This window comes from Nematolebias whitei, chromosome 18 (genome assembly GCF_014905685.2).
Source record: "Nematolebias whitei isolate Nwh7 chromosome 18, NemWhi1, whole genome shotgun sequence".
NCBI lineage: Eukaryota > Metazoa > Chordata > Actinopteri > Cyprinodontiformes > Rivulidae > Nematolebias > Nematolebias whitei.
Genome location: NC_056515.1, coordinates 26,552,424 through 26,565,282, shown reverse-complemented (window position 1 = coordinate 26,565,282; position 12,859 = coordinate 26,552,424). Strand labels below are relative to the sequence as shown.

General features: G+C 37.8%; 1 protein-coding gene across 1 annotated transcript in view; it reads right to left on the bottom strand.

Moving 5' to 3' along the window:
* LOC119424522 (astrotactin-2) overlaps window positions 1-12,859 on the bottom strand; it is a 320,640-nt gene that overhangs the window by 64,419 nt on the left and 243,362 nt on the right. Inside the window, exons 14-16 of the mRNA XM_037692008.1 lie at window positions 4,093-4,217; window positions 2,665-2,769; window positions 2,291-2,470 (exon numbers count right to left, since the gene is read on the bottom strand). Coding sequence (XP_037547936.1) covers window positions 2,291-2,470; window positions 2,665-2,769; window positions 4,093-4,217 — 410 coding nt within the window. The remainder of the gene's footprint in view (window positions 1-2,290; window positions 2,471-2,664; window positions 2,770-4,092; window positions 4,218-12,859) is intronic.

Here is a 12,859-nt window from a genome sequence, read left to right as displayed (position 1 = left end):
ATATATATATATATATATATATATATATATATATATATATATATATATACAAACCTATTCTCAGCCTTTAAAATGAATATTTCACAAAGCTGATCTTCAACTACAGTATTTGTTTTACTGTAAACCAACCTAAAGTTGATAAATCCAAGAAACGAATGGTTTAAACAGCGAAACAAATGTGAAATATTACATTTATATTAGTTTGTCACAGCCATATCCTGACATTACATTATTTAGTTAGTCCTGTTTCATCAGCATGTCGTTCTCACGGTAAAAAAAAAAAAAATAGTGACCACTAAAAGTAGTCTTCACATGAGAATATATGTTACAAGAAAAAATAAAAGCATACTTTTTTTTAGTAAAGTCAAGTGTCCTTGTGTCTGTGGTGAGCCTTTGAGCGAATCGACTTCCTGCAGTTATTTTATACAACTGGTGCATTTGTTTCCTTGAACCAAACCACTGTCGTTCATGTTCAATTCTTTAGATGCTGTATAGAAGTTTGAAAATGTGTTGAACCCATGAAGACACCTCTGTACTCAATTCATGTTTGTGTTGTTAATAATCTGAGTGCAATAAACATTTATGAACCCAAATATTTAAACGTGTGTAGCAGTGATTCTTTACACTATTACACTTAAGCCATTACACTATTCCGCTATTAGTTACTTTAAAGAAAACGTATATATATGCACACACAACAACAACAAAAAAAACTTTTTGTGAAAATGATAACTGTTTCATATGTTGAAGGTATTGGTAAATACAAAAATGGTTGTGTTCATTATGCATTGGAGACGGTGGCAGACAATCCTAAAAGCAAGAAACGGCAATAAAAAAAAATCCCACAAGTTCAAATTTACAAGGATTAAAACTAAGGGTAATTGATGCATTATACTATAAATGTTACTTTAATATATCTAGAAGGCCTACAGCCATTTCACTGCCCAGAAATTGAAATGTTGAAGGCACTTTCCTACAGACTAAAAGTTTCAGAGCTGGACAACTATCACACCATCCAAATCATGTCAGTATGGCTATTTCAATGCTTCAGATTAATGAGTCAAGTGTAAAATCTATAAGTGTTTACAGGGTCTGTGTTAGGATGGAAATAAGACGTCCATTTTTGTAGTTCTAACACCCCAAATTGTGACTGTAACTACAGGTAAAATGACTATCAAGGGAGGGCAACAGCAAACAATTGGGGAAGCTCTTGCTGTTCTATTAAGTAGAGAGGATTTTTTTAAAAACCCACTAACGAATCAAACTACAAACAACATTTTTGTATTTCTTGGTTTAGACCTAAACGGGAAAACTCATCTAAAACACACACACAAGTCTGCTTCAATGAAACTACAGTACATTTGATTTAAAAGAGAAAGTATTAAAAGTGTTAAAACAACTAGGATGTTAAATAAACGCATCAAGATACATTTAGCATGAATAGTTAAATGGCGCAGCACAGTGGCACAACTGGTAGAGCTGCTGCCTCAGCGAGCGCAGGCCGATGACTCAAATCCTGGTCCGGGGGTCCCTCTGGGTGGAGTTTGCATGTTCTCTCCGTGCATGCGTGTGTTTTCTCCGGGTACTCCGGTTTCCTCCCACAGACCAAAAACATGCATGCTAAGCTGATTGATATCTCGATTGTCCCTAGGTGTGAGTGAGAGTGAATGGTTGTTTGTCTCTGTGATGGACTTGCGACCTGTCCAGGGTGTCCCCCACCTATCACACAGTGATGGCTGGCCATGGGCACCAGTGAGCCCCGCGACTCGAAAAGGAAGAAGCGGATAAAGACGATGGATAAACGGCGCAGGGGTCAGGGTTCAAACTGAGCTCAGCAGTCACACGGATGAAGAAGTTCTCCCAGAATATACTTAGACCATGAACTGTTTGTGTGCAGTACAGGTTGAAAGCTCTGATTCAAACATTTTTCAGTTTATTTTATTAATGTGAATGTAACTGTCTCCTGTCAGTGGCATGCGTAGCTCCACACTGATGGGCTGCATGAAAATGAATCCTGCTTTATGTTTTTATTTGACAGTACAACACAAACATGTTCAAGTGTTTAATTACCACTAATCAAATCCATTTTCAGCTCTCAGTTGAACAGAGATTCAACATTTTGTCTTGACTTGATACAAAGCCAAAAATCTGCATGCAGGTTATGTTTAGACTCAACACTGAGGAAGTTGCATCTGCTGCTCAGTGGGTGATATACCACAAAATAAATAAAATTAAATACAATTGCACATGTGCAATTTTGACCTTTCTCATAGTATTTTAGCAGACTCACCTTTCTGGTACTGCAGCCAGAGCTGCTGCTGGGTCTTCTTGCTGGGGAAGTAAATGCTGCAGCTGAGCTCGGAGCCGTACAGACCCTCAGACACATAATGGCTGCCATATTCCTGGAGAAAAGCCAAGAGCTCCTCACGTGTGCTCTCCCCTGACAGCGTTTTCAGCACCTTAGAAAAGTCTATCAAGTCAACAACGGGATGGAAAACAAACAAACACAGCTGAATGTATATCTGGGAGGAAGAGGACACATATTGAACAGGCTCCTTATTTAAATAAGATCCATGGACATTTATAGTCAAATACAAACATCCTGCTTGTTTTAGGTCTTAATCGATGCAGATCTAAATGCTCAAGCCCAAATCAGATTTATACCTGTGGATAAGGTGATGGAGCTGAGTTTAACTTTGTATAGATTGCTGCGGACTCTCCACTGTTGGACCATGGGATAGCCGACCGCCTCACTGAACTGGGCATCGCCTAAGAGCAGCAGAAACACAGTAAAACAAGGCAAGGTAAAAGCAACAGGTACAAATATCAGACAGTAAGTACATCCACTTCAAACAGCTTACAAGGTCAGAGTCACGCAGAAGCAGAAATTCATAATAAATAAGAAAAGTAAATAAAATGCATCATTTCATTTTCATCATTACAGTTTATTGCTCAGCCATTATTGCCTTAGCGTCGTTTATCATCGCTGCCCGTACACCAGCTGCTCCCAGATCAATGGTGATATATAGCGCTGCTTGAACTCCAATTGGATTGCTGACATTAGAAGTGCAAGCAATCTCGGCTCTCCGTGCAATTCAATTACCAAACTTTGACATCGGTTTAGAACTAGAGCCGCAAAGAGTGAAGAGCAAGTGGGAAATAAATAAATATTTTGCTTACGGGAACCTTGATCTTATTCACCTGAGACATTCATGCTACGCAAAAAAACAAAAAAAAGCTGGGGGGAGTGTGTGCTTGGAAGCAGATGCCCAGTAAAAAGAAATCTCAGGGGTCATTGTGGACCAAAAAGCAATTTAGCTAATGGAGAGAAAAGAGGGTGGAAGTGAAGATTTTGAGACGTTGGGTTTGTGCTGAACAAAATAGGATGGAACAGGTAAAAGTACACGTATAACTGGGTAAAATGGTCAGGTATTAGAGAAATTAGAGTGGGCCTGCAACTGTTTGGACACGCCTGAGATTGCTGCTGTGGTTTTCTATTTAACTCCTTCCTTAAACTGTGTCTTTCCATTTAGAAAAACTAAAAGAGCAATAAACATTTATATATCCTTGTCCCTTCCTCGCAAATCTAACAAAAAGTGCTTTCAGAGACTTTTCTTGATCTTTCAGATTTCATTTTTTGCGCTTTTTTCCTGCCTGAAAAAGTCTTTATTTGACATGATCCTGAGGTAATTTATTAATTGTCTCCTTTGAATTGTTTGGAATATCAAAATTTGATTAATTTTAACTCATTTATATATAAAAAAAAACACATCACAAGATGACAAATGATGGGATGGGACTTTGAAACAAAAGGCTGCACAAGCTAATTTATTACACTACAGTGACAGTCATCTAAAAAATATAAATACAATGAAATTATAAAATATACTTGACGTGTCATATTGATAAAGTCCCACATTTAATGAGTGTCACACTGCAACTGAATAACGGAAATCCATTAGTTACATTACCAATAAAGAAAAACTGACCATCTTTTAAAAGAAGAAAACACATAAAAACATAAGATTTGGGATATGAAATAAGAAAAAGATATGAAATATATGAAAGCATTTCAAATGGATCCTCAAATACCTGATAGAAGCTGCAGGTTGGGTAACGGCTCTGACAGGATCCCTCGACACTGTTCCTCCACTGGTAAAGGGATGACCATGAGGCCATCAGCTAGCTGGGGAAAGTCCTTAATGAAGTTGTTATCCCTAAGGTAGAAAAAATATATAAAATATAAACATATCTAGATATGAATGTTGCATTTGACAGTCAGTAGAGCAGCCTCGTGTTCTGAACTCCATGGAAACAACATCAGTTGACATTTGCAGTCTGGGCATGCTCCAGTCTTCTGGTCTCCAGCATCACTGAATAACTGGGATTTAGAGATTGCTTTTTGAAAATGATGCAATGTTTTTAATTATCTTCTCATAACCAGAATTAATAAAGAAATGTGCCAGGTGTAAAACATTCAAAATGCACGTTAGTTTCCTGTTCAAGTTCTTGTTATGCGTTTCATTTATAAATGACATCCAGATGAATTCTGAGAGCAGGCGAGGAGTTGCAACCCATTTCCTCTAATCCACTTTCGTAGGGCCAGGTCTCAGTTTGGTCCTTGTGCTGAAGAAAGTCAAGAGGGTGGGATGGGGGTAGTTTCAACTATTCATGACATCAATTTTTTATCCTGTTTTCATAAAGCCTGCTAGAAAAAAAAAATCACAGCCCTTCGGTTAGAACCAAGGCTGCAAGGGCAGAGGATGAGAGGAACAAGCGAGAGGAAAGGTGCTGTAAACAGATTACCGTGGCTTATGCTCACAGAAAACATATTGATTACTAAACTGAATCAGCCAGCTGCAGGTTGTGGCTCAAAGAACCTTTAGAGGCGCATGGACCAAGATGATTTGTAGCTTTATGGATTTTTAAGCCTCCATGTGGCCTGTCCTTGACACTCTTAGAGGAGTTCCTCGTCTTTAACCCATTTGCCTCACCCATTCAAATGACAAGGTTAAAATATACAGAATCTAGGAGTGTAATATTTCTCAACAGTTTCCTTGGGAGTCGACGGTGAACTAAACTAAACTCAATTTTGACAATGAAGTATATGTAAACTACATTCTTCTTCTTTCGGATGCTCCCTTTGTCAGGGGTGGCTACAGCTAACTAACACATGAAGACTTGGCGGTTGTTTTTTATGCCGAATGCCCTTCCTGACCTAACCACAGACCACCGAGCTACCACAGCCCTCTGTGTGGAGCAGAGAGATGCAATCTAGGGTGCCCAGGGGAGCAGATGGTGGGGTTTAATGGCCTTGCTCAAGGGCCCAGAGCAAAGCAAAGCAAGTGATTTTTCTTAAAGACAACAAGACGTGGATACCTGGCAGATACAGCCTCAAAGTATTTATAAAGGTAACATGGGATGTGGAAGATTGCAAAAACCCTTCCTGAAAGACAATATTTGGACTTTTGTCAATATTCAATTCAATTCAAAAATACTTTATTAATCCCAGAGGGATATAGCTCATCATCCTGTTTTCATTCAAGAGTTGTTATAGATGCTGATAGCTGTGGGCAGGAAGGCTCTCCTGCAGTGAAGCCGAAGAATCTGGCCACAGATATCAATCTGTCCACCCGGAACCAACTTGCTGTCCGATCCGGTGGGACTCTCAGTCCTCCTGGGCAGCAGAACTGCTCGAATACGGGCAGAAATGATCCCAGTCCCGTTGGCACGAGCTGAGTTTCTCATCAGCTTCAGAATCTCAGCGGTCAGGTACTCGAGCACCGCTGCCAGGTTGACGGGAATTCATCCACAACGCCTCCTTTTCCACTCATTTGGGATTTGGCGCTGCAGTGAGGTATTTGAGCTTTTGATATGTTAATCAGCTGCTCCTGGTTGTTTAAAAAAAAGGAAAGAAACACCTTGTTGCCTTGGTTACGCATCATAACAAACGTCCAAAGTAAAAAGGTTTCATCAACATTCTTCCAGCTGCACAGTATTCAATACCAGAGGGGAAAAACAAACAAACAAACAAAAAAAAAAAAATCAGAAAAAAAGAGGAATTAAAGTTTTCAAAAGCAATAACTCAGAATGAAAGTAACAGAGCTGCTCCAACATGCAACCACCTCGAGCGACGCAATTCTAGAACTCAGAATGCAAAACAATGAAAAGACTAGGTTATCTGAGATGCATTTTTTTATTAGGGGTGTTCTTTATCCTTTTAGAAAGTATATAGATCTTTGCAAAGGTTTTGCGTGCAAACCATAAATTCTGTCTGGTCTGGACTGTTTCTTGTTTAAGGAATAAACTTTTCTGCATCACTCAAATGAATAAAATGGACATTTGCTGCTTTCAGTGTTACTGATATGTTGTGGTTTACATGGAACAGAACACCTTGAAGGGCGGCAAAAGTCTTATTTTCTAATGAGACCACAATGGAGCACAGCTTGTAGTTAATGTGTTTACAACTTCTTTATTAATTAAATATTTAAGCACATTTCCTGTTATCCTATGACAACATCTGCTGTCAGGATTACAAATTAATATAGATAGACCTGTTTTAATATCAGTCATACACAGAAGCACAGAAATAATGAATCACATCAACAGTAGTCTCATTAAGGTTTGTAGTGAGCTGTGATAAATCACTGTGCACAATTCTGGGTCCAAACAACCACTCCTGACATTAAGGAAACATGGCTTTAAATAATTAATATAATTAATTACATCTGAGTTTTTCCTGCGGTCACATAAAATATGTCCAAACTTATAAAGTTGAAAAGTTTGACAGAGTGCATTTTGTTACGTGCTACTGTACATCTCGCAAACAAATTGCTTTCTCACAGGTGTGTGGCGCTAAAAGACCCCAATTCCATACATATAAAAGTACGTTTATCCCCAAGTAAACAAACTTGGCTGACAAATAAATTAATAATCATCTCATTTTTTATGTATATGCATATAACAAGTAATGTTTATTTGCAGATAGACCAATTAAATGACCAACGATTGCGCAGACTTTTCAAAAATCTTACTGAAAATGGAGCTTAATCAAAACACTTCAGACATCTGGGAACAAACATGGCTGCAGTATTTTGAACTACGTTTATGTGCTTTAAATTAAAACCTTTTTTGCTGGTTCTAACTGCACTCCTCCAAGTTGGCCAAATCATTAATTTCACACAGTAGCATACTTCAAAGGCAGGCTTAGCAATCGTAACCGCCCTCCATACATCAGAACGCACGTTTGTGGATTTGCTGAGAAACGGATGGAACAAAAAGGAAAATGAAAACTTGTGTATTTATGATTCATTCAGCACCCATGTGTGTTCATTAAGAGCAGTGAAGCAGCTTCCTCCTGGCACCACAGGCCTCCCATATTTGATTTTAACACTAGAAAACCACATTTAAATGAAAGTTAACAAAATACAAACTCTTTTCAACAAATACGTTCATATTACAAAATATAAAAATAAATAAATAAATGCTTGATTTCTGCTGGTACCTTGGGCGGCCTCTCTCCTTCATTTGGTGGATAGATTAAAAAATGTGTTTATAGAAAGACTACTGTGGTCATCTAAGGACAAATGGGTACAACAAATTTTTGCATCTTTTTGTGTCACAGTGAATCTCATTTGATTCAAAGCTGTGGCCAATTGTGTATTTTTTAGTGTATAAGTGTGAGTATCTTAACAGCTGCTATCAGGTACTTGTCTCATCAATTGTTGTAGATGATACTTAAAATGAGTGAATATGTCATTCTCACGTCACAAAACTGTTCATTCTCTTCAAACCAACTCAGTACAGCTTTAATTTATTGACATTCCAGAACATTTAATAACTTGGACTTGACAGTAATTGTTGGCTCATATCACAGATATTACTTGAGTCAAACTGACTGAACTTAGCATCAAGGCTGTTTCTTATCAGTATTTATCACCTGCTGCAATAAAAAAAAAAGATGCTTAAAGAGAGTAGGCAGAGTGTAAGTTATTTTAAATGCATGCAAATGCAATAAATACATAAATAAATAAATAAATAAATGCATTTTGTTTTCAGAAGTTCCCTCAGTGTGCAGGTGTAGACACAAACAGGCATATCTTCAGACGGTTGAGTATAAATCTTGGTGCCAAGGTTACAAAAGCTCTGAGTATCCGTTTGGTCAAAGTTGCTAACTGAGCATGTGTAATGCTTTTTAGGTAGCATGAACCTACAAACACAAAGATGACTCAATCAGCCTAATTAAAACACATTTACAGGGAATTTTGAATGCAAAATTTAATGGCTCATAATATAATACATTTTGATTATTACAACACATATGGCATATAATTAAATTTGTATGCGAAACAGTCTCTAAAGCAATATCTCAGAATCTTAGGTGGTAAGCAAAAATGCCAAGACACACTAAAAACTCTTATTTTGACAATTAATTCTCACATAAAAACATGTTTTAAATCAGTTAATATGGCTTAAGTAATATTCACTGATCAAACCCTGATTGCAGCAGAAATTAATAACTTCTTATAAATACGTTGAGGTTGTGAAGTTTGAACTGTGGTGCATCATTCAATAAATATTTAGCTTTTTAAATATTTGATTTGATAATGGTTAAACACAGTCAACAACCTGACCACTAGAGGGCGCTCTGCCTCTGTGTCAAAGGAAATGCCTTCAACCTTAGCGTTTGGGCTTTTGTTGCTGCACTTAATCATTAAACTCCTTGGGATTTTCCTTTGACATGTGGGAACAAAAGACAATAAATAAATAAATAAATAAATAAATAAACCAAAGGGGTAGGGGATGCCAACCCCCTGTAGCAATTAGGTGAAAGTCAATAAACAGTTGCTCACATTATGATAAAATTAGACAATTACAGCACCAACAAAAGCACAAGTGTTCTGGCGTTTCGCTGTGCTTGCTGGACAAAAACACAAGATCTTAGGGAGTTATGTGAACTCAGAGGTGATTTGAAGGCACTATTCAGAAACCCTCAACAGTAAGTAAAGTGTGGGCCGAAGTACAATCTACTGGGAAAACCGAAGAAGAAAAAAAATCCACCCAGAGGTGAGACAGGACTGAGCAGCGGTCAGCTCAGAGAGAAAGAGGCTGAGTGCAACACCGTCAGCATCTCTCACACAGAGTAATCCCTGGATTGTATACTCTGAGTAGCACTGTAGGATAACAACAAACAGCAGTGCTCTGACCTGTGTGTGAGCAGCCACTGGGTGCCAGCAGTGCACGCAGGAGGAGGGTTTCTTAATGCTCAGGGCAAAGATTGTTGCAGCATGCTGAAAGCTGAAGGTGTCACAGTGGATGAAAGAAGACTGGGTGGGAGGAAGGAAATATATTTACCTGATGTCTAAGAGAAGAAAAACTCTTACGCTCAATAAAAGGAATACTTTTTTCAAAGTAAAAGTGCTTCATAGGAGTAGTCTGCAATTGTCCATATGTCACAGCTGTTTTGACATTTAATGAAATGACAGCGTACACATGTTACGACAAAAAAAAAAGTTCTATTTTCACCTATTTTATGTATGCTGACAACCAAAATGATGCCGTCAGAGTAAACATAACATGAAAAGGCAGCGCAGACAAAAATGAAATGAAAATAAAAACTAAACTGTTTACTTGAGTTTCCTTTCAGTTCTTTGTCACTCAGCCCAGCACAAGGAGCAACCAGCAGACGATTGTCATTATCGTATGTTTGAAAATGCTTTGGATGTATAAAATACATTTACTCCTTTAGCAGTGGTTCTCAAACCAACATCACTGGCATAGACTTGTGATTCCTGTTAGAGCTGGATGAATAAATGGCCATAATGACAACTCAAACAGCCTAACAATTATGATACTATATGCTTTAACTTATGACTACTCTTTACATTTTTAGTGAATCTGAATGTAAGAATACAACATTAGCAATGTTTTTTTTTTTTTTATTATCCTAAGTTCTTGAGATCATATGAGGTTGATCATTTGATGTATTATATCCCACATCAGTGGCAATTTTAGCCTCTTTTTGGGGGGGTACTAAAGCACCCCTAAATTTTAACTCAGCACCCCTGAAAAATAAAGTATATTTTATTATTATTTTTTAGATGGTTCTAGGTTTGGGTTCTGTGTATTGCATTCATGATTCAGTAAAACAAAATAAACTAGTTTAAAAAGTTATTGTAATATTGGTTTACATAATTACTTAAGTTGCTGGATGTCTGGCCCCTGAGCTGCTGGCTTTCAGCAACTGTGCCCCCCCCCCCCCCCCAAGAGCAATTTAGTTGAATATCCCTCTTTAGAGCGTGGAATACCGTTTATTCCATTTCCAAAACCTAAACTGAGTCTGGAAAAATGTAAAAGATGGATAAAGTCCTGCGGCCGACGTCATAAGCAGCTGAATACAACAGTGATAAACAGGAAGTACCACATGTTTACCTATATGAAGGTAACTGCAGGTAAATCCTCCATTTTCCGTCATAATTAATGTTTAAATTAAAAGTTAATGCTTAAAGCTAGTTGTACTTTGTTTTGTGTGTTTTGTATGTAGATACATGTTGCGACTTCTGGTTGCATAAGTTGAGTCTTTGCTTGTCATGATCAGTGGACACTAAACTGACTTTGTACAAAACATTCATTAGGTTGTGTAATGTAAAGCAGAGTGCTACATCTGTAGAATCTTAGCTAGCGCGTCTGTATTGCACGCCGTTAGCATAGTGCTACTGCTTCTTGTGCAGAGCTCTTTAAAATAGTTATTGGTTTAAGTAGTTGTGTAGGTACATGTAGATGTTTAACAAACAGTTAAAATACACCAGATTGCAGGCTTCAAATTTTTCTGGGGGAGGACCCCCAGACCCTCCCCACCAGTGTGCCCCCCGCCACATTATGAATGCTTTGGACGCCAGTGGCCACCACGTTGTTCAAGTCAAGAGCCGTTGTCCGCACTGGGGGCTAAGCACCCCTGAAGGTCAAAGTCCTGACCCCAATTTGGAAACTAGTGCTCTAGATGTAACCAATGCAGTTTGTACTTTATTACACATCTCTCTGGTTCTCGGTGGAAGGGGGGAGGGTGTTGAAAAGGTTTTGAAAGGCGTGATGAAAAGCACAACACAAGCTTGCACAGGAGGAAGATGAATATAGCAATCAATGACTTCCTGGTAGGCTACTATACTTTTTTTTTTTTGAACCAGCCAAGTTACAGGCACTGTTCAGAAAAACAACAACAAAACATTTCCTGTACATATCTGTGCATGTTACCGGTACGTATTTAATTAAAAGTTTTAAACAATCTTTCTTTGTAAATATCTCATGTTACAACGTGGACACACACGGCTTATAGACCTGCGCGACATAAAAATGTACAAATTTATTATTATTTTTTTTAATTTAGTGGACGCAGCTTGTATTCTGGTGCACTCCGGAAATGACGGTATCCATCAAATACTAAAGTTATTAGGTCTTAGCTTTAATAACTAGCATTTGAACAAAAACTTCATGAAATCTTTGAGATTGGAGTTGTAGAATATCAACAATTTATTAAGCTCTTGGCCTTGCTTAAACTAGCCATTGGCTCATCAGTATGATCAAAATTAAACTGTATTTAACAAATAACTCAATTCAAAGTGACATCTACAACAGGTAATATATTGATCATTCATTATTTTTACATAGAACTTCAGTAGATCTCAACTAAAAACAGCTAAAAACACAAAACAGAGATCTACTACAGTATCTTCATAACATCTTAGTCAAACATTTATCATTTGATTTGACAAAATAAATACATCTAAACTGACTTTTTATTGTCTTTATTTTGTTTATTTTTCAGGTGTATTACTTTGAATTAGTTTTTGCCATGCTTGCCCATGGGAGCCATGTGTTGCACAATCAAATATTTATGAGCGTTGGCTGTGCAGCCCATTCAATTGCATTTAAAATGCTCAACGGCTGTAATATCGCTCATTTGAATAAATGGTGAGTGCAAGCGGGGCCGATCAGAGGCTTCATAAGAGAGATAAAGCACCCAGTGTGTCACCCAGGGCACAGGGCTGGAGGAGAAAACAAAAAGTTATTAAAGGGCTTACACAAAAAGGGCTAATTTGCTGTGTAATAATAAACAATCATCAAATATGTTTACCTTGAGACTGTGTTACAATCTCTTATTGCAGCCGAAACCATCGCTCAGCTGACAAATGATTCCGCCGAGGATCTGGTGAGTTGTCATGGCCGGTATTGATTAGGTTTGAGAGATGATGCTGTGAATGGAACGGCTTCTAATGGAGCTGTGGAGTTTTGTTTGAGCGACTGCGTGCATGAGTTTCTAGGTAATTACATATATTCAGGGGACATGGTGAGTAAGTTGACGGGGAAAATTGTTACCAGTGTTTCTGTGGTAAAGTATTACATTATTCAGTGTTTGTGTCAGCCTCTCTCCTCTTAACTGTCTCTCTCTCCTGCGTATAAACAATCGACCTCACTTTCATCCCCCTGAGCCATGTATACAACTTAAATACAATATGAGCATGCTTGTACTTTTTTTTTTTTTTTTTGTGCTGTAATATCTCTGCTGGCTTCAGGAAATTGTGGAATTGAACTCTGATGGCCAGAAGCATTACCCTAAATATGACACTTGGCAACTCAGAGCGAGACAACAAGTTGGCCTAGTTGTGGAGCTGATTAGAGTCATTGCCGTTTTGCTTGTTTCTATTTTGAAACCTACCTCACACATTTGTGTGTGGTGTGTTCTCATTCCAATAAATTTCAGCTTTTCTTAAATTCTCTTTCATTTAATTCAAAAGACAATACAAGTTATTGTATACTGTATATATACATATATATACACACATATATATATATATATATATAT